The sequence below is a fragment of the Sorghum bicolor genome, chromosome 8 (assembly GCF_000003195.3).
Source record: "Sorghum bicolor cultivar BTx623 chromosome 8, Sorghum_bicolor_NCBIv3, whole genome shotgun sequence".
NCBI classification, from domain to species: Eukaryota; Viridiplantae; Streptophyta; class Magnoliopsida; order Poales; family Poaceae; genus Sorghum; species Sorghum bicolor.
The window spans coordinates 57020456-57042473 of record NC_012877.2 but is presented as its reverse complement, the minus strand read 5'-3'; the positions used below and the strand labels follow the sequence as shown (position 1 = coordinate 57042473).

Genomic DNA, 22018 nt, shown 5'->3' with positions numbered 1-22018 from the left:
CATAAGGCTGCGTCAAAAATCAAAAAGATCGGTGAGTAGTAGCCTTGCCAATGATGACTTGACTAGTCATGTCTCTACCAAACATGTGTCCATGAAGTTGCGCAATTTCTTCTTTTAACTAAAAAAAAAAGAAAAGACTAGTATATGTATATGATTATATAAAAAATCCACAAAGGGCTCCTAATAAATGCTACATAGAAAGAGTTGCAACACGTGCTGGTATAATGTAAGCTTATGTCTACGGATGTGCAATACAAAAAGATGAGGCCCTCAACAGAAGCTCCACATTAATTTCCACAATATACGTTATAAAATAAAGATAAATCCTAGGAATTATCATATGAATCAGAAACATTTGACCATTAATTCACTCAATTCTAATCATTATAGAGAATAATAGCCATGGGATCTTTTTTGTTTTCTAAAAAAATTATCCACTTCCACCATTATAAAAAAAAACATAAATAACCCCTTAAGTTTACATACTATCAAGCTTTATCGTTATAAAAGATAATTTAAAATTATGCCTAAATATGCCTTTAAACTACCTATCTCCGCCACCAATGGTTAGTATAAAACTTAAACTAAAATATAAGTCAAATCTATATCTAAATTGCTAATATGAACTTGTAAGGAATATAATTAAATAAATATAAAATATATTATAATGCTTCTAAATTACCAATTGTTAAGTTCAAAGTAAATGTAGATGCTAGGTGTCACCATGTATACCAAGTATGTATGTAAACACTAGCATAAAAAAAATATATTTTTATAGTTTATCAATCGTTAAAGAATAATTTTTAACAAACCACAGGTGATAATTTAGTTTTAGTTAAACTTAAGATCTATCACAAACAAGGTGTAACAAGACATGATATAACTTCAGCTAAGTTTTTAAGTAGATACATATTACAAACCTGCATAGGTGCAATGTAAAGGATGAAAACACACATAATTACACATTTATCAGGCTGTACTCATTTGGGCTGTAATGTTTGAACATATTTGGTCCTGAGAGCAATGCTAATGGGCCATAGTTATTTACTTTACCCTGGAACTCTAAATGGATCGGGATTTGTGTGAATACAAATATATTGGTATGTTTGAAACAGTAATGATTCACATAATTTGATTAACGGTTCATAAAACTTCAAATTTTGGTTTTATTTGAAGTCCTAGTATACCCTACGTTAAGAAACATGAGGGATGAAGTATGAGATAGTGGACCATGTGAAATAACTGCTTGTGCTTGAAATTCAGGTATACCCTTTGGCCTCATCAACGCGCTATAGCTGCAATGATCCTTTACAGTACAGGAAGCACGTGGATTCCATGATGAAACAAGTATGATGCACACTACAATATATATATTCTGCTGCCAACTAACTAAACTTTCACCTTCCTGCTCATCTTTTATCTTCAGGATACACACATGTTCTGCACTCAACTTTACAGCAGTGACCATAATGTGCGCAACACTTCTCTTTCTGAAACCACCGTGTATGTGTGCAACACTTATTGCAAAGCCTTGGTTCAAAGTGTGCTGGTCGAGTATATGAGATACTTGCAGTCGTAGCTGTGTCAAAGCCATAGCTGAACGACATGGTACCAAGGTTCGTTCAGGCTTTGTTTTGAACCCAATTTGCCCAAGAGGATACATTGTTTGAATGCAGTTTGTGAATCAGCTTCAGGAGGAGGCAAGTGTTGTGGATGCTGAGATCTTTCAGTCCTAGGCCGCCCCTGTCTTTCGTGTCATAGACATGATCCCAGGCAATCAAACTCTTGCACCAGTGTTTTTCGCAGAGCCTGACCACAGGAAAGACCGTCGTTTTTTTGTCGATTTGGGCCAGCACATCTGGGGCAATTGCAAGGGCACCCATGGCATATACTAACTGGCTATCCAATATGGAATTAATCAAAGTGGTTCTCCCCATATGGTTGAGAAGCAATGACTGCCACACAACAAGATATTTGTCACATTTGGCAATCTGTGGTGCAAAGGCAGAAAGATGGAGTTTGTTGTTTGAAAGTGGCCAGTCCTAGACACGTTTGCGGAAAGCCTTCTCTTTTGCACCCAAGAACTGAAATGCAGTTTGTAACAGTGTCCTCATCCATGTGGATGAACAAAGCAGTGCTTTTTGTGTAGTTTATCTCAGATCATGTGGCATTTGCAAACAGATCTAGAACATTTCTCAGAGTTCGAATGTCTGACAGTTCCCCATAACTAGGAGTAGTGTGTCGTCTGCGTACTGTAGTCTGTAGTACAGGACACCCAACATTATTGCGTACTGTAGTCTGTAGTACAGTCTAACTCCCAAAGAGAGTTTCCTGGTATCCTAATGATGGACTTGAAGTAGTCTGTTAGCACCTGAACTTTCACCGAATGACTTGTCACCTGCACACCATCCACATCAATACTTTTTTTATGTTGTTTCCCCGCATCCTTGAAGTAGCATGGCCATGGAAGAAGGCTGTGTTGTTGTCCCCTTCTCGCATAGCCCTGAATTTGGCTTGTTGCTTTGCTTCCAATACGCTGCTCGCGGCTTGAGGTCCAGCGCTAGTCTGTCGTAGTCTGTCAGACGGACCTGGAAATCATCCAAGGATAGAGGACGATCCTCTTCTAGGTCAATGAATTTGCAATTTTGAACTATGGCTGGGGTCGCCCTGTTACGCCGAGACCAAACCTTTGCTGCTGCACGAAGGGATTTAAGACGCCCGGTGACAGTGGAAGCTGCATCACTGCGTGTTGGTGCCTGATGCCAAGCCGGGAGTACTGACAGGAGGAAGTCACTGTTATAGAGCCAGGCGTTCTCGAAGCGGAAGCAGTGCGACTTTGGAATGCCAGTTGAAAGGGTTGCTAGGATCAGTGTGTGAGCAGAGGTGAGGACTTGGAGAGTAGAGGAGGGAAACATTTGGCTGAAGCTGATGTTGTGAAAGATTCTGTCAAGTCGAGCTAGAGTAGGAACAACATGCTTGTTGGACCAAGTGTATTTGCAGCCGGTCAGAGGCGACTCCAGGAGGGCAAGACCGTTTGATCGTTTGGGAGACCCGAGTTATCGAGCAACATAGTCCGAAAACATAATGATAAAAAAGAATACACTTGGGCAACAAAGAGAAGAAAACAGAAACTCGACAACCTAAGTGAACTGACTGAAACAGAAACTCGACCTAAGTGACTATGAGAAAGCTTATGATCGGGTTAGTTGGAGTTTTCTGGAAGAAATGTTAAAATCTAGGGGTCTAGGATCCCTGATTTAAGGAGTTTGAATATGGCTCTTTTAAGTTCTTGGATAGGTATCATTTAAACTTAGATTCTATTTGGACAAGAATTGTTGATTTTAAGTATAGAACGAGGAATCCAAATATTTTCTGCTGTTCGGAGGTGGGGGCTTCTCCTTTCTGGAAATGAGTTATTTGGGCTATGCAGGCTGTCCATATGGGGATTAGATGGTGTTGGAGTATCTGTGTATTACGCCCATGAGGCCCATGTATGCCTGCTATACAGCCACCCTTCTAGGGTTGGCCCAATTAATCAATTTAGTTAGTTCAACATGGTCAAGCTAGGGTTTTCTTCTCCCCCTCCTCCCCAGCCACCAGCCGCCGGCCGACCCATCACCGCCGCCGCCGCCATGGCCGGTGTTCTCACTCCTCCTCCCTGCGCGGCCGCGGGCGTGGCCCCTAGCGCGGTCGCGGGATCGGCGCGCGCAGGCGCGGCCTCCAGCGCCGCTAGCCCCAGCGCAGGTCCGGAAGCGGCAACAAGTCTCTCTACGGTCTCAAGCAGGCCCCTCGGGCGTGACACTCTCGGATTGCTGCTTTCTTGGTGACACTGGGGTTTGTGGAGGCCAAGTCAGATACGTCCCTGTTTATCTACCACCATGGAGCCGAGACTGCGTACCTGCTGCTCTATGTTGATGACATTGTCCTCACATCTTCCAGTCCTTCACTACTGCGCCGCATCATCAACGCTCTTCAGCACGAGTTCCCTCTGAAGGATCTGGGTGTCCTCCATCACTTTCTCGGAGTCACTGTTGAGCCTCGCCCCACTGGGCTTCTTCTACACCAGCGGCAGTACACTCTTGATATCCTGGAGCGAGCAGGGATGACTAGCTGCAAGCCCTGCTCCACTCCGGTTGACACTCAAGGCAAGTTGTCAGAGGCCGAGGGCAGTCTAGTGGCAGACCCCACTGCGTACCGGAGTCTTGCTGGTGCACTTCAGTACCTCACTTTCATCAGGCCGGACATCACATATGCCGTGCAACAGGTCTGTCTCCACATGCATGATCCTCAAGAGCCCCACCTGACTGCTCTCAAGCGCCTCCTCCGCTACCTCCGCGGCACCGTCGACTATGGGTTGCTTCTTCACCGGTCTCCCTCCACTGAGCTGGTCGTCTACACTGACGCTGACTGGGCTGGGTGCTCGGACACTCGGCGCTCTACCTCCGGCTACGCCGTCTTCTTAGGCGGTAACCTGGTGTCCTGGTCGTCCAAGCGCCAGCCGTTCGTCTCCCGCTCCAGTGCCGAGGCGGAGTACCGCACTGTTGCCAACGGCGTGGCTGAGGCTTCATGGCTCCGGCAACTCCTTGCCGAGCTCCATAGCCCTCTCTCCAGGAGCACGCTGGTCTACTGTGACAATGTCAGTGCAGTGTACCTCTCCACCAACCCTGTGCAGCACCAGCAGACCAAACATGTGGAGATTGATCTCCACTTTGTCCGTGATCGAGTCGCCATCGGCGATGTTCGGGTCCTCCACGTCCCGACCACCTCCCAGTTCGCCGACATCTTCACCAAGGGTCTCCTGTCCTCTACCTTCACCGAATTTCACTCCAGCCTCAACATCACCAGTGGCTAGTTGCGTCTGTGGGGGGGCTCGTGTGTGTGCTTCTTTTCGTGTCCAGTCTGTAACTCCGCTACGCCGGTAGTTCAGACTGTGGGGGGGTGTTGGAGTATTTGTGTATTAAGCCCATGAGGCCCATTTATGCCTGCTATACAGCCACCCTTCTAGGGTTGGCCCAATTAATCAATTTAGTTAGTTCAACAGATGGGTTGTGGGGAATGGTGAAAAAGTTAGATTTCAGGAAGACCTGTGGCTGGGTAAGACAAGCTTAGCTATTCTTTTTTGGCCTCTTTATGTTATTAATGAGCAGGAAGGAAAGTTGATTAGGGATATGTGGGATGGTGAGGAGCTTCAGCTCTCCTTTAGGAGAAATGTCTCTGAAAGGCTTATGATATGTGGGAAGAGTTAAGAGCTGCTGTGCAAAGCATTATGTTGAATGATGAGGAGGATCAAATCCTACGGTCTTATAGTTCTATGGGAAAATATTCTGTACACTTATATGTTGTTATGGTTCTGGTTTTTATCCTAGCTGTTTGGAAGTTGAATATTCCTCCTAGGGTGCAATTTTTTCTTTGGTTGATCTCTAATAATAGAGTGTTAACTAGGGATAACCTAGTAAAAAGAAGGGAGGTTACTGATGCTACTTGTTTGTTTTGTAGTGAAAAAGAATCTATTTCTCATTTGTTCTTTGATTGTTGTGTTGCTATGCATGTTTGGAAGTTTATCTCTTTATGCTGGATAGAAGTGTTGGTACTGATTTTGAATCGGTTGCCTCCTTGTGGATAACAAATAAAAGTTCATAGTGTGTAATATTGTTACCTCGACAGTCTTATGGGTGATCTAGAAATTGCGAAATTATTTGTGTTTTTAGGGTGTACCATGGAGTGGGATGAAGAAGGTGTTTGCTATGGTAGGAAGGATGCTAAGGAGTTGGTTGCCGATGTTCAAAGAAGATGTTCAAGAGAGGGTGGAAAGGTTGGTTCGTTCGCTGGAAATCGAAGCAAGCTCAGCTCTGTAGATCGAGTGGATTCTAGATACATCAAGGTGGGATCAATCCACTATTCAGCCTTTGGTGGTCTCAGAAAATGCACTGATCTACCAATGTAATAGGTCTAGTTTCAGGTTTGAGTTGGGGTTTTGGCGGTTATTTCTAGCCTGAATGTTGCCTTTTTGCCTGATGTCTGGCTGTTTTTTTTCTTTTGGACCCTTTACCGTGACTGTAAACTTGTTTTAGCTTTAGGGTAATAAAGCTGGGGAAACCTGTTATTAAAAAAAATCCAACACAAACACAACATCAGATATGAGACCACCGGCAACACTACTTCCATAGCATGGCGGTGGAATAACCCAGTCCAGTGGCACGAGCAAGCTTGCGAATGTCGGGTAACGCGATCGGGAGCTTGTTCCTGGAGAGCAGTCCGTGACTCTACACATGGTGCTAGACCGTCGTGGTGCATGTGTGTTAAGATACTGCTACTGATTACTACTATGAATGAATCTATTTAGAACTGGGTAACTAGAGTTTACAAGCTCCGGTGGGCAAGGTTGCTGCTGGCCATTCTTGAGCTGCAGCTCCTCGTCAACGTCTCCGGCAACGACCCAAGACGAATTCGATAAGTTCTCTCCCCTCATGGTTATAGCAATTACAGCTGTTGTATCACAGCATACACCGGCACAACTGGGCTTAGACCCACATACGCCATTCTAGGCCGGATACTCTTGGATTAGGCTTCTTCATCCTCTTGCTTGTAGGTGCCTTCCTTGATGCTAGGCCAGACTCCACATCCATAACAAAGTGCAACGGGACAGCACATTCTGAAGGGCCACAACCACTATGCCAAAACTTAAGATTACAAACGCGTGTAGAGCCTGCTCACAGATGTGTGTGAACGCGTCTATGCGAACGCATCTGTAATAAGGACGTTTACAGACGCGCCTAGACGAGCGTTGCAAATACGCATCTGTAATACCTCGAAGACAATTCTGTAATAGCAGAGACACCCGTCGCCAGCTAGTTTTCCCATAGTCACGCGTTCCGTAAAACATGTCTGTGATGACCAAATAGCTTCAAACGCTCAAACAACAACGCGTCTGAGATGTTTGTTAGGCTTCAAGACGCCTGTACGACTAGGCATCACTTACATCCGCGGACCATAACAAAGCTAGAGAGATCATAATTAAACATGCATCCACTTACTGGAACAAAATTCACACAAATACACACACACACACACACAATTGAGCTACTTGGTACATAAGATTCAAACAACAAATACACACACAGTTCAACTAGCAAGACACTAGAGTTCATGACCTCCAGTACACAATTCATTCTTCATGTTGAGATTGCATAGCATGTAATTAATTGTCTACATCAAGCTTCATCACCTTTTGTTGAATCGTCTATTTTGCATAGGATAGAATGAAACTTGCCATTTTGCTCAATGATCTGAGACACAATGAACATGGCGATCTTCTCTCTAATATCACCCAAGTTGATGTAACTAGACGTAAAATCAAATCCCTGCAAAACAGCAATAGCCCAGTAAGATGAAGCCTCATAATTAAAAGCAATCTTTTCACTGTTCCTAATATCACCAGACGTGGCGATCTTCTCTAATATATATCACCCAAGTTGAGTTCCTTCCTTGAAAAGAAATATATAAGGGAAAAGCAACTTATGTGTCGATTGTTTCCTTAGTAATTTGCAATGACATTTTTTATGATCAGCAAATCCTAGTACAATCCGTTCTCACTGGGATGCTCATTTACTTGGCTACGGCAGTGGATAAAATTCGGCGCGGTTTTCTTTGGAGAGGTCATAAAGATGCGAAAGGTGGGCATTGTCTTGTGGCCTGGGTCAAGGTTTGTCGGCCACCGGAACTCGGAGGGCTGGGAATTTCAGATCTCAAGTCTCTTGGTTGGGCTCTGCGTATGAGATGGGTGTTGCTGCAAAAAACAGAGCCTCATCGCCCTTGGGCTGCTCTTCCTGTACATGTACCTGATCAAGTGAGAGCCTTCTTCTCTGTTGCAGTAGAGTCTATTGTTGGAAATGGTGCAAACACTCTTTTCTGGACAGATCGATGGCTCCATGGGAAATGTATTGCAGACCTTGCCCCTCGCCTTTTCTCGGTTATCCTTAAAAGGAGGGTCAAGCAGCGCACTGTCCAGGACGCCCTCACTAATCATGCTTGGACTTCAGACATTCGGGGTGCTCTCACAGTGGGTGTCTTTGCTGAATATTTCCAATTATGGGATCTTTTGATAGGTTTTCAGCTACTTCCAGAGGTTGAAGATAAACATGTTTGGAGGCTCTCTTCTAATGGACAATACTCAGCTAAGTCGGCGTATGATGGATTCTTTTTGGGGTCTACGATTTTTGTACCATGGGAAAGAATATGGAAATCTTGGGCACCGCCCAAATGTCGTTTCTTTATGTGGCTGGTTGCACACAACAAGTGTTGGACAGCTGATCGCTTGGCACGTCGTGGGTTCCCTCATCCAGAATCCTGCCCTCTCTGTGACCAAGAAGACGAGACCATTGACCATCTGCTTGTCCATTGTGTATTTGCAAGAGAATTTTGGTTCAGACTGTTCAGACAGGTCGGACTTCATAACCTGTCCCCTCAGCCTTCTGAGTTGTCCTTCCATGCTTGGTGGGAGAAAGTTAGCAGCAGCTTTGTTGATGGGCTGATGAGGCAAGGTGTTAATTCTCTTATCATTCTTGGAGCTTGGACTATTTGGAACCATCGTAATGGGTGTGTCTTTGATGGAGCAAATCCAAATTTAGCCGGTGCTCTGATCATCGCCGGCGAGGAGCGCCGCATGTGGTCTGCGGCGGGGGCTCAAGGGCTTTCTTTCTTATCTGCCCTCCTCCCTAGTAGTTAGCTTGTCTAGCTTAGTTTTGGTCGCCTTGTGTTCTTTCTGTCATCGGTGCAAATGTAATCTTTGTTCTGTTGGAGGGTGAGTGTGAGTGTGAGTGTTAGTGTGAGTGTGAGTGTGTTTGTGTTGTGTGGTGTGTGTTGTGTTGTTTGGGCTCTCGCCCTTTTCTCTCTTCTTAATATAATGAAACACAGCTCTCCTGCGTTTTCGAGAAAAAAAATAGTTTTATCAGCTTCGATTTAAGAAAAAAAGAAAAGTTATTTCTTTTACCATGCATCAAGCTCAGAAGTGTTATTCTGGTTTAGTGTTTGCAGTAGTAATGGCTAACTAATGCACTTGCACAAGCTGTAACAGTTCATAAATTTTTTCTATAAAAAACAGATTTTCAGGGGTAGTGGATTCAGAAGTCAAATTACTGGTCGAAATAAAACTTCAATTTAGTGGACTTAAACTTGTGTGGTCTATAGTTTCCGCTGCTTTCTGTTGTCAAGATTTTTCATGTAGCCTGCAACTACATGGGCAAGATGTTATTCTAATTTTATGTCATCTCATATGAACTTCGCTGCTCAGTCAGAGAATTGTGCAAAAAGGAGATTGTATTATGACATCTGTATTATTATTGTTGTTTTTATTTTTACTTCAATGAATTCTTTGACCTTCTTGATATTTGTTGATTTTGAGTCTAGTGTTACACTCCCTCTGAAATCATTGTTTTCCTGAAGATTCTTCATCACCAGGTCGATAATTGATCTTACAATAGTTGGTAATTGCACAGAAGGTCACTCATTTCTACAGGATCAGTAACTTCACTATTGATCTTACAAGTGCAGGCTTGGCTCTGTCATTTTGCTCTGAAGGATATCTTGTATGATGAAAGAAAAACAAAATTAGCCATGCTCTGTCATTTCTGCATATATATCGTCCATATCAGGAAACGAAAAAGAAATTAGCTTCTAACGTCATGTGAATCCACCTGCTGTAGGTAGCTATCCTGTCCAAATGATAAGAGCACCCACCAAAAACGTATTACCTACTGCTGTTTCTCCAAGTTTGAAGAAAGCAATTGGTGTTTCAATTTGTTTAGATTTTTGTCGTATCTCTGAATGTTCACGTCTCTGAATTCGTTCAGGATATACCTCAGGAGCCAATACGTGTGATGGTTTAATATATAGATTTACTACTGCTCCTTCTATTCTTTGAGGATATCGCTGTTGCTTGAAAATCAAGGAAGGGTACTTGCCTTCAACTTGATGAAGATCATTGAATAAAGCGAATTCTTAGAGGATCACCTCCAGCACTGCTTGTTGAGGCTTACGTACCCTTGTATCTCATAAACAGAGAATTCAGCTTTCTTCTAACAAAAAAGCTAGAATGTCAAGTACATGTGAAGTCCATAGATCTTAATATCTAAAATGAATTGGAGCAATGTTTACTTTGTTAAATTTGTTTGACTGTTGATACACACTGGAATTACCAAATTCTTCCTGCTTTGTTCTGCCTATGATTGATGGGTGAAATAATAACTTCTGAATTTTGGTCTTTTGTTCAATGATTATTTATCCTTGATGCTCATTGCTTCTATGTTATGTGAAAAATATCCCTGGTTCAAATTGCATCGCATAAGTGTTGCTGGATTACGTTCTGTGAGATATATTCCTACTTAGTTAAACATGTAAAGCTTTCTGGACACAAAAGTTAGAACTCTGCTTCTCTTTTTACAATATTATTGATCCTGATGGTTACCCACCAAAATTCCAAAAATTTCAGGTGGTAAGTTCTGCTTAACCTGTATGCATTGCATAAGTGTTGAGTGAGGAATTCACCATATTTTTTTTTGTTGAACCTTTTTTTTGTAGGCACTCGATGTTGGATTCTTTTAGAGAGATGATTTCCTGGGAGTACCATTGGATCTGGCTGTTGCTAATGCACACGGGGAACACCATTCTCTCCAGACTATGGTATGCATGCTTCGACCACTCCCTCAAATCATGCTCTGAAGTGGTGGTGGGAGGGTCTTCATAGTTTCACTTCACACAATTTAAAATTTGGTTCGGGATAAAGTAGAGACATTTTGGGGGATAAGGATAAAGCAGATATTCTTGTGCTAATAGCTTTAGGACAATGTCAGCTGCTACTGCTGCTTTATGATCAAATTGGGGTTTGATAGTCATTTTCGGAGCTCTTTTTATTTTTTATTTCATTGGCTTGATTTGTATTTTAACCAACTTTTTGAACTGTGATTTATATTCTAGGTGACGGTCTTCAAATACTTAAGGAAATGACATATTTACTCCCTGATGCACTCTCCTTAGTAAATTGTTACCAAGGAGATGTTCATCTGTACCCCTTGGCGAAGGCCAATTTTATCTGCTGTTCACTTATCAGATGATGTTTGTGCTGATCATGTGTTAACCTGTTCTTTGCTTGTGAGATCTAATTAGGGTCCCCTTGCCCAGTGGTTAGTGTGGTTCCTCTGCTTACAAGACTTGGAGCAACTGCTTTTCAAAATCCAGCAACAGGCAAGTAGCGCCAATTTCTCATACAATGTGGATTTTCCTCCCTTCTTAACTGTGCTACCCAGTTTAATAGTTAACAAGAGATTGTACTACCCTGACCTCCGATGCCTATAGATGTACTTCTGAAATATGGGGATTTGGAGGAGCTGCTTGAAAATATGATGGTTGCCTCCTTGACATGACTGTTTATTTAGTTCCATCAATGATAGCACCATCCCTGCAATGTGTGTCAAACTGCTATAATGATTCACTCTTGATGATTATTTGCCATGTATTGTGGTGAATTATTGAGACTATGTTTTATTGATACTAGAATTAATTTTATCTATGAACATATACTGAATTTGCATTTTGAAATAAAATTTCCTCTAAACACATGTAGCAACTTTGGCAGAGGTTTATCTTAACTAACCAACAAATGTGAATTTATTATCAATGATAAATGTCATGTTCATATTTCCTTGGTTGATCATTATTCAAATAGCTCTTATTTCTTGAAGGAAAGGCTCTTAGGGAGTTTACCAATCGGCATTTGGTGGTTCTAGTTTGGGTGCACACAAGAAAAGGGGATAGCTACATGCTAAGCACTTCAGGCAGCCCTTTGTGCAATTTTGCTTGACGAATAGACACCAGACTTCTTCAGTATATGCCTGGATCCATGGTGTATACGGATTCACTATTGTAACTAATTTTTACAAAGGTTGGGAGTTGCCTGTGATGTTGTTGCTATATTCAAAACTAGCTCTTGGTGTGATGTTGTTGCTATATTTGAACTAGCTCTTGGTGTAATATCTGCAGTTGGGTGTTGTTTTGTTCTCCTTGCAACGCACGGGCATGATCCTAGTAAGTAAAAGATCTGCCGTACCTCATCATTAACCAGTTTGGTTTGTTGCATCACTCACATCAAGTTGTAAGCCACATAGAACCCACATGTGTTGTCCAGAGGTTGTGTTAGGCACTGTCAACATATCACAAACACACAATTAATAATGGTATTGAGACGTATAGTTCACACCTGGAGTTGGAAGCGAAGCATCAACATACTGGAGTTTTGGTCGCATGAAACAACTTCAGAATTTTGGGCTTCTTCTTCGCATTGGTTTGGGATTGGCCAAAAGTCCTACATAGAATTTTTTTACTTTGAATAACATAAATAACAAATAAACACGTGTTGATAGTAGTAGGTTACAAAACACTCACTCATCTATCACACATTTCAACCCACTCAAATCTATCTTGCGGCCTCTATTGGAGTCTAGGTACACCACCTTCAGCCACTTGGGGGTGATGAGGACAACGATCCAGTGATCACCACTATTGTACGCAAACATCATATACTCTTTCTTGGCATATTTCCTTAGGCCTTTTTCCAGATACTACCCACAGAAATCTCTAGACCTTTCCATGCTTTGTATGTACAATGCATATGGATCAAGAAGAGCAACTAGGACAGACGTGTCCCTAGCTTCTACAATCAAGCATCTACAAAAAAATTGGGTATTTTCTTTCATACAAGTGCCATGGGAGAAGTGTATTTAACAGTACAACCATTCACTTTGTCATATAGTGAAGGTGAAACATTGGGTACAAGGAGGCTTTTGGCAAACCCAGGCGGTGGAGGTTTTGATGTGATTGGAGCAGATAACACCTGACGTACCACAATCCATTCCCTCCTCCACTTCATCATTTTATAAATAGCCTCTCCAAGAGTTTTTATCTCATTGCTTGGGGGCGAAATCAGCAGTTGGCCCTCATGTTCTGGATATATATGATCAATATGTACAACCTCTACTGGAGCTCGATATAGCAAACTTTTGTTTGGGAATACCTGACCCGTTGCTACCTCCACTCGATAACCTTCACAATTCATGAGTACAAGTGTACAGGGCATGTATGCACTTCTAGATCTGAAGTTCCACCAATTTTGTCCAACTTTACATCGCATAGTAATGCATCTTAGGCACAGGCACTGATCTTATTACTAGGGGTGTTGGAAGGTGAGCTCAAAATCAATCCTTGCAATTTTGTCCAACTTTACATCGCATAGTACTGCATCTAAGGCTGAGGCACTGATCTTACCAGGGGTGTTGGAAGGTGAGCTCAAAATCAATCCTTGTGCATGTAGCTTGGCTATGACATCAATTGTGACCATCTCAGTAATTTCAAGTGTCACTTGTTCTTTAATGGCTTCCAGATCCAAACGCTTCCAACCAATGGAGCTAGACAGACCACACATGCGGCCTGTCTGTTCTGGTTGTCCCAATGCCAGTGTGAGCAGATCTTTATCCCTGACCAAAATGTCACTTGAAGACTCAATTTATGCTTTCTTCCTTAAAAGTTTCTGAGAGAGAAAATTAGCTTCCTAACTCGCCCAAATAATCATAGCTTTACCTTCTAATATAACCAATTTACCACGTGCATGCATGTGATGTTTTTTCTTGCTATTTCTTCTATGTATTCTTAGTTATTTCTTGCTATTTTTTAGATGGCTTGTACTCATAACTAGATGAAGGTTTCATCTTATGCACTTGAGATGTTTGGTTTGGAAGAAGGTCCTTAGTCCTGACTTTTATATGTGAAGTTTGGGAATGCTACTTCAAAGGAAGATAAAATGCTGATTGTTGGTCGTGCTATGCGCTATATTTATCCTCATGCTTGGTTAAGTCATCTGAAATCTGTCTTGATGAGGAAGGTGATGTGGTTTATGTTTTAGTCGTGGTTCTTTGGCTTCTTTTTTTCACGCTTGGCTAGTGTCAGTTGGAGATCACAATGTCTAATTTAGGTTGGTGAAGAATGTTGCTGAAATTCCTAGGTCTGACTCCGTTTACTTTGATATTGAAGTCAAGGCAGAGGTATGTGGTTTTTTTCTATGTTTTCTTATATTCATATATTATCGGTGCTTTTGATTTCTATTGCAACGGTAGTTGGTATTAGTAGTGTAGTTCTAGCATGTATGAGTTGATGAGTTGTTTTTTGATGGTGTTTTCAGGATGTATTCCAAGAAATTCTCTTGTTCCAGGAGCTGTTGTGCCTTTTACCTTGGTGTTTGAAGCTATTTCTTTGTTTTTTTTGCGAGCACCTTGGTACAAAGGCTGGTCCCCAGACAAGGCTGGTTGCTGCTAAAGGGTTAAGCAGTGTTAGACTTGTGGCTAAGGATATCAGAGAGATTCGAGGCAAGAATTCCACGGCTGCTTGTTGTAAGTTTGTTTTAGATCTTGTGAATGGGACAGTATATATTCTTGTCTATAATGAATGTGATGCCAATTCACTAAAAGCTCGTTCCTGGAATGTGGATGGTGCATTGGTTTCCCTTTATCAGGTTATGAATGTTTCGGTTAGATTTGAAGCTGAAGATTTTTATCAAAGTGTATCTGTTCATCAGATTTTCCCTACTACTGATCGTCCTATAGAGAACGGTGTTGACACCATTTTTGGGCACGTGTCCAGGATGGCAGGACAGGGTGGCAGTACGATGCGGGTTGCTGGTAAGGATGGTTGCCGATGAGGGAAAGGTTGAATGTGACTAAGTCCTCAGGCAGTAATATGGTGCCGATGACCAAGTAAAAGGGTCTGCCGATGACTATGGCAAGGGGATTGCCGATGACGCGAAGGAGGAGTCTGGAAGCTGCCAGTTGTCATGTGGAGGAGTTTCGGTTTGTCACGAAGGATGGTTTTGTTATTTCCTTATGTTATTCGCATCGTTTTGTATACGGGTTCCGTGTAATTTGGAATTCGAATTCTAATCGTGTCTGGTCGTAGCTCTTTGAGCAGGGTATAAATATAAGCCCTAGGACCTTGTAATCAGGAGATCTATCAAGAAATCAATCAAACATACGTTTTTACTCATATTCCAGCATCTACTTTTCGACGACTTCGTCATACTTTTTTTTATTTTATTACGAGTTCTTAGGAATTCGTCGACTTAAGCTCGGCGTGTTCTCGAGTTCCGCGTGAGTACCTCTTAGCCGTGACATCCGGGCGCATCGCTGTTGTCAGGACTAAAGTATTCGAGTTATCACCTTTGCCGATAGCAAGGTCAAATCGGCTGGCACGCCTTAACATTTGAATCGGGTATTAGCCCTTTGTGTTTGCAGATCAATTTTGCATCAACACATCTTTTGGCACGCCTAGTGGGACCGATTCAAGATCAAGATCAACATGTCGATCTCTGACCTCGATCAAGACAACGTCATTCCTGTGACGGAAGCTAACCTCAAGGATGAGCAGAAGCAAGCTATTGCCCAAGCTATGGAAGAGTTCAAGCAGCAATGCCTGAAGTCTTTCAGCATAAACAGGAGCGGCGAAGTGGTCCAGAAAGATGCACTGCCGGCACCACGGCAGGTCACCTTTGACGCCAATCCTGGCAAGCTTCAAGACATGGTTGACAATGCCGTCAATCGAGCGTTGATTAACCAAGCTGGTGTACTGTCTAATACGGTTTTCAACGCCGTGGCAAGAACCTTCAAGGAAGGACAAATCCCGCCGGATTATGTGGGCCCTTCCCATCATCAACCCACGGCACCAGAGGTCACGGCTCCATCGGTTGCCTTGACAAGTGCGAATGCACAGTCTACCGTTCCTCCGAGTACATTGGGGACTACTGGTGCACTATCTATGCCGATGGCAACCAACCCACAAATTTCAGTTGGGCAGCATAAACTGACAACAGATATGTTGGCATCGGCAATGTCAGGGTTAACTCTTCCTCCTAACTGGTGGGGTTATGGTATGCCTCCAGAGTTGACGCCGGGAACATCACAGATAACTGACATGAGGGGCAAAACTCCTATGACATCGGCACCTTCCAATGTGCCGGTGAACCAGAGTCCTCGGTATACCACAACTACTACTGCAAGGCCTCACACTGGAAATCCTCAAGATTCAATGTTCCAGATGCCTAACGCATCGGCAGAGTCAATGCTGATGCAACAGAGGCCTATGGCCCAGTCAGGGTATGTCAATTCAACGACGGTACCCAATTACCAATCATCGGCAGCACCTATGCCGATGAACGCTAATAATGGATGGCTGGGACAGCAAGCCTTTCCACAGTCGCCCCAGCAGGGTTATCAGACTACAGGGTTCCAGCAAGGGCAGGTTTATCCCGGGTTCCAAGGACAGGGAACTCCCAACCAGCCAATAAATTTTGGACAGCAACTCGGAGGACAGCCAATCGGTGGACAGCAGTTTGGTAGTCCGCAGATTGGAGGACAGGTGACCAATACGATGTTCCATACAGGTCACGTCCCGAACAGACACGTGGAGGTTCGCCACCAAATGCCAGATCCGCAGCCGCCTCATCGGCAAGATGCCGACGCGTATTGGGCCGATAAGATTGCCGAAGTAATGAGGGAACAATTTGGGATAAAACCCAAAGTCAACACTTATTCTTATCGGACACCGTATCCTCCAGCGTATGATTTGATCCCGCTTCCACATCGGTACAAAGTACCGGATTTTACAAAGTTTTCCGGATAGGACGACACGTCAACCATGGAGCATGTCAACAGGTTCATTATTCAATGTGGAGAGGCTGGTAACAGGGACGAATTGAGGGTTCGCCTATTTTCATCATCATTGTCTGGATCGGCCTTTACTTGGTTCATATCATTGCCTCCCAATTCAGTAATTACTTGGGCCGATCTAGAGAAGCAATTCCACAGATACTTCTTCTCGGGGGTTCATGAGAAGAAGATTACCGACTTGGTCAAGTTGAGGCAACGTAATGATGAGTCGGTTGAGGGATTTGTGCAGAGGATACGAGAGGTCAAAAATAAATGCTATAGCCTGGTTCTGGATGATCGGCAGCTAGCCGATTTGGCTTTCCAGGGTTTGTTGCCACACATCAGGGATAAGTATGCCTCTCAGGAGTTCGAAAGTTTAAGTCACTTGGTGCAGAGGATATCTGATCAAGACATCAAGCCTTTCGAGCCTAAGAGGGCATGGAATAAGAAAGTCTCATTTGTTGATGAAGCAACAAGCTCAGATTCCGATGAAGAACCAGTAATCGGTTTGGCAGAATGGGTAAAAAACAAAAAGCCGATGTCTTGTCCTTTTGGGCAGAAGGAACCAGAGAAGTTTGCATTTGACACCGCCAAGGCCGATAGGATATTTGACTTTCTACTTCAGGAAGGTCAAATCAAATTGTCACCTAACCACGTGATCCCGTCGGCAGAAGAGTTGAAGAGGATGAGATATTGCAAGTGGCATAATGCAACTTCACATGACACCAACGAGTGCAAAGTATTCAGACAACAGCTGCAATCGGCTATAGAGTCAGGGAGAATCAAGTTTGACAGTTCCAAAGCCCAGAAGCCGATGAAGATAGACCAACATCCTTTCCCGACAAACATGTTGGATGCTAAGGGGAAGGCTAAGGTCTTAACGTCGGAGACAGCTGAGAAGAGTGCATCGGTAGATCCTCAGCATCAAGTTACTACCGCCGATGCAAGAAGTAAGGGCTTGGTCCAGGAAGGAGCTAGCTCAGGAAGAATTCCTCGATCTGGTATTGTCATAACTCATAGAAGGCCTCGAGAGAGATGGCAACAACGGGAAGATCGGTACCGGCGCCAGCAGGAAGATTATCAACGGGAAGAAGAGAGACGCCGACAGGAGTGGAATCGGCACAGGGATCATTGGAATTGCCCATTCTTCATCCATTGTTGGGAAGAAAATATCAAGCTTCCTACTGTCAGAGACTGCCCTGAATGCAACGGTTATGATCGGTACGACAGGAACGATCGGCGTTATCATGATGATGAACGACGATTTAATGGGCCGATCAGAGGAAGGGCGTCAGTTCATGATCGGCTGGGGGGCAGGCTTAGCGTTCACGATCGGCTTGGTGACCGTGTCCAGTATTTTCCCAGGAACCAAGAGGAGCTTGAAAGAATGGCTGATGCGCGGGTTCCCGATGAATTCATATTTTGCAGGGATGCTAACACGCATCGCATGGAGTCAAGAGAGAACCAACGCCCGACGGCAAGGCAAAGGCCACTTCCTCCATGGTGCCCTCAAGGATTAACCAAGACACAGAAAAGGAGATTGCAACGTGAAAGGCAGGAAGAGCTAAATAAAGGAGAGAACTCTGGAAGTCGGCAGCCATCAGACACTAAGAAGGAAGGTCCATCGGCAGGCGTCAACATGGTCTTCATGTTGCCGATGGAGTTTCTTGCACCAGCCAGTGATGATGAGTTGGAATTTTCTGATCAGATAGCTCAGTTGGCTCTGGATCCGATGACGGCTATCTTTGAGAAACCTGCCGATGACGAGAGGCAGCATCTCAAAGCTTTGTTCCTCAAAGGAAGGGTCGATGGGCAGCCAATGACCAAGATCCTAGTTGATGGTGGAGCTGCTATTAATATTATGCCGTATGCAGTATATCGGAAGCTTGGAAAAGGGGATCAAGATTTGACCAAGACCGATATGATGCTAAAAGATTTTGAAGGAAACGTGTCTCCAGTCAAGGGGGCGATATGTGCAGAGTTGACCATCGACAGCAAAACCTTGCCGACAACTTTTTTCGTGATCAGCGGAAAAGGTGCTTACAATTTATTATTGGGGAGAGATTGGATTCATGCCAATTGTTGTGTCCCATCTACAATGCATCAGTGCTTGGTTCAGTGGGTAGGCGACAAGATTGAGATCGTCCCAGGGGATTCTTCTTATGTTATCGCATCGGCAGAGGCGGATACTTATGAAAAGACTAGGTGCATTTCAGGAGAAGTTTGGGAGAAAGATTTTCTCAAAGTTGCCGATTATGAGATTCCACCGATCCAAGCAGTCGGTTCTGACGACGGTTTTTAATGGATAGATTCGCCGATGATGGAAAATTAGGCCAGGGGTTCACATCGGCCGATGACTTGGTAGAAGTAGATATAGGTAGTGGTGATAAGCCTAGGCTTACTTTTATTAGTGCTAAATTAGATCCTGAGTGTAAGCGACAATTGACTAGTTTGTTAAAGGAGTATAAAGATTGCTTTGTTTGGGATTATACAGAGACGCCTGGTTTAGACCGATCAATTGTCGAACATCGGTTACCCATCAAGTCTGGATTTCGGCCGCATCAGCAACCAGCCCGCCGATGTAATCCTAACATTCTACCTGATATTAAGGCCGAAATCACTAAACTTATCGAAGCTAAGTTTATTCGGCAGTGTCGGTATGCCGAATGGATTTCCAATGTTGTTCCGGTTTACAAGAAGAACGGGAAGCTGCGGGTGTGCATTGATTTCAGGAATCTCAATAAAGCTACGCCGATGGACGGATACCCAATGCCTGTCGCCGATCTACTGGTTGATGCTGCGGCTGGCCATCGGGTCATCAGCTTCATGGATGGTAATGCAGGTTACAATCAAATATTCATGGCAGAGGAGGATATTCCAAAAACCGCGTTCAGGTGTCCTGGTCATGTTGGACTATTTGAGTGGATGGTCATGACTTTTGGGTTAAAGAATGCTGGTGCTACTTATCAAAGGGCTATGAATTTTATATTTCATGAGTTCATCGGCAAGATCGTGGAAATTTATATTGATGATGTGGTGGTTAAGTCTGGAGATTTCTCAAAGCATCTTGCCGATTTACGAAAAGTGTTGGAGTGCACAAGGAAGCATGGATTGAAGATGAATCCCAACAAGTGTGCATTTGGCGTATCGGCAGGGCAGTTTCTTGGTTTCATGGTACATCAGAGGGGTATTGAAATTAGTCGAAGATCTATTGACGCCATCAATAAAATAGTTGCCCCTACCAATAGAACCGAACTCCAATCCTTGATCGGCAAGGTGAATTTTATCAGAAGATTTATATCGAATTTATCTGGGAGAATTCGTGCTTTCAGTCCTCTTCTTAAATTGAAAGCCGATCAGGAGTTTGTTTGGGGAAAAGAACAGCAGTTGGCTCTAGATGAAATCAAAAGGTATCTAGTAAATCCTCCAGTTTTAGTTCCACCTCAACAAGGGAAACCCTTCAAATTATATTTTTCTACCGATGGATCGGTTATCGGTTCAGCTTTAGTTCAAGAATTTGAAGGGAAAGAGAGGGTAATTTATTATTTGAGTAGGAGGTTGATTGATGCTGAAACCAGGTATTCGGCCATTGAGAAGCTGTGCTTATGCTTATATTTTTCATGTATCAAGCTAAGACATTACCTGTTGTCGGCCGAATGTGCTGTTGTTTGCAAAGATGACGTGGTCCGATACATGCTATCTATGCCGATTATGAGTGGTAGGATCGGTAAATGGATTTTGGCGCTGTCGGAGTTCGATTTGCGTTACGAATCGGCTAAGGCGGTCAAAGGGCAGGTTATGGCCGATTTTGTGACTCAGCATTGCGGTCTAGTGGAAACCTTGGAAATTGCACCCTGGACGCTCTTCTTTGATGGATCTGCCTGTGACCGGGGAGCAGGAATCGGCATTATATTAGTTTCTCCTAAGGGGAGGAAGTATGAGTTTTCCTTGCCGATTGTTGCTACATCAACAAATAATCAGGCTGAGTATCAAGCTCTGATCAAGGGATTGGAGTTGTTAAGAGAAGTTCGTGCTGATGCTGTTGAAGTATTCGGAGATTCCATGTTGATTATAAATCAATTGGCCGGAAGCTATGAATGCCGAAGTGAAGTTCTCATAACCTATTTCGAGAGAAGTATACAACTGTTAAAGGAATTCAAGAACTTCCGATTGGAGCATGTTCCCCGATTGCATAATGAAGACGCTAATCGGTTAGCCCAGCATGCCTCGGGATATCAGCCAGTGATTAATGCGACATCGGCAGTCAGTGCCGGTGATTGGAGGGAAGAAATTATTGATTATCTAAAAGATCCATCCAAAAAAGTTGAAAGACGGGTTCGATTTCAAGCAACCAAGTATGTGCTCCTTGAAAATGAATTGTATTATCGAACTATCGACGGAATTCTTCTCCGATGCTTGGGTGATGATGAAGCCAGAAGTCTGATGGGAGAAATCCATGAAGGAGTGTGTGGAGCGCATCAGTCAGCTTTTAAGATGAAGTGGATGATTCGAAGGAATGGATATTTTTGGCCAACCATACTTGAAGATTGTTTTAAATATTTCAAGGGATGTCAAGGTTGTCAAAAGTTCGGTAATATCCAGAGAGCACCCGCATCGGCTATGAATCCTATAATAAAACCTTGGCCGTTCCGGGGGTGGGCCATCGATCTGATCGGCCAGATTTATCCACCATCTAACAAAGGGCATAAGTTCATTCTAGTTGCCACTGATTATTTCACTAAGTGGGTCGAAGCTATTCCTTTGAAGAAAGTCACATCGGCCAATATGATTGATTTTGTGAAGGAGCATATTATTTACCGATTTGGGATTCCCCAAACGATTACTACCGATCAGGGCACCATGTTCACGTCAGGGGAGTTCGATGAATTCGCAATCGGTATGGGAATTAAAGTGTTAAATTCTTCTCCTTACTATGCTCAAGCCAATGGGCAGGCCGAAGCGTCTAACAAAGGAATTATCAAGCTTATTAAACGGAAGATTGAAGAAAATCCTAGGCGGTGGCATACATTGTTAAATGAAGCACTGTGGTCTTATCGGATGGCTTGTCATGGATCAACCAAGGTGTCACCTTATCAATTGGTGTATGGACATGATGCAGTTTTGCCTTGGGAGATTAAGGCTGGGTCTAGGCGATTATCTTTTCAAGATCAATTGGCTGCCGATGATTATGCCACTTTGATGACCGATGAGTTAGATGATTTAGCAGGGCATCGGTTAAAGGCTTTAATGAGTATAGAAGAAAATAAGAAGAGAGTTGC

General features: G+C 43.4%; 2 protein-coding genes across 2 annotated transcripts in view; one reads left to right on the top strand and one right to left on the bottom strand.

The window, feature by feature from the left end:
- Window positions 3555-4852, top strand: LOC110437622 (uncharacterized mitochondrial protein AtMg00810-like). The gene is made up of 2 exons (XM_021466112.1): window positions 3555-3744; window positions 3855-4852. The coding sequence occupies exons 1-2, from the start codon at window positions 3555-3557 to the stop codon at window positions 4850-4852; spliced, it is 1188 nt and encodes a 395-aa protein (XP_021321787.1).
- The window catches only part of LOC8074250 (putative cyclin-dependent kinase F-2), a 98747-nt gene continuing 83940 nt past the window's right edge, over window positions 7212-22018 (bottom strand). The window contains exon 3 of the mRNA XM_021466111.1: window positions 7212-7361. Within this exon, the coding sequence (XP_021321786.1) occupies window positions 7212-7361 (150 nt within the window). The remainder of the gene's footprint in view (window positions 7362-22018) is intronic.

Coding starts and splice junctions, on each gene's coding strand:
- LOC110437622 (XM_021466112.1), top strand. CDS start 3,555: ATGGTCAAGCTAGGGTTTTCTTCTCCCCCTCCTCCCCAGCCACCAGCC. Junction 3,745..3,854: donor CGCCGCTAGCCCCAGCGCAG/GTCCGGAAGCGG, acceptor AGGCCAAGTCAG/ATACGTCCCTGTTTATCTAC.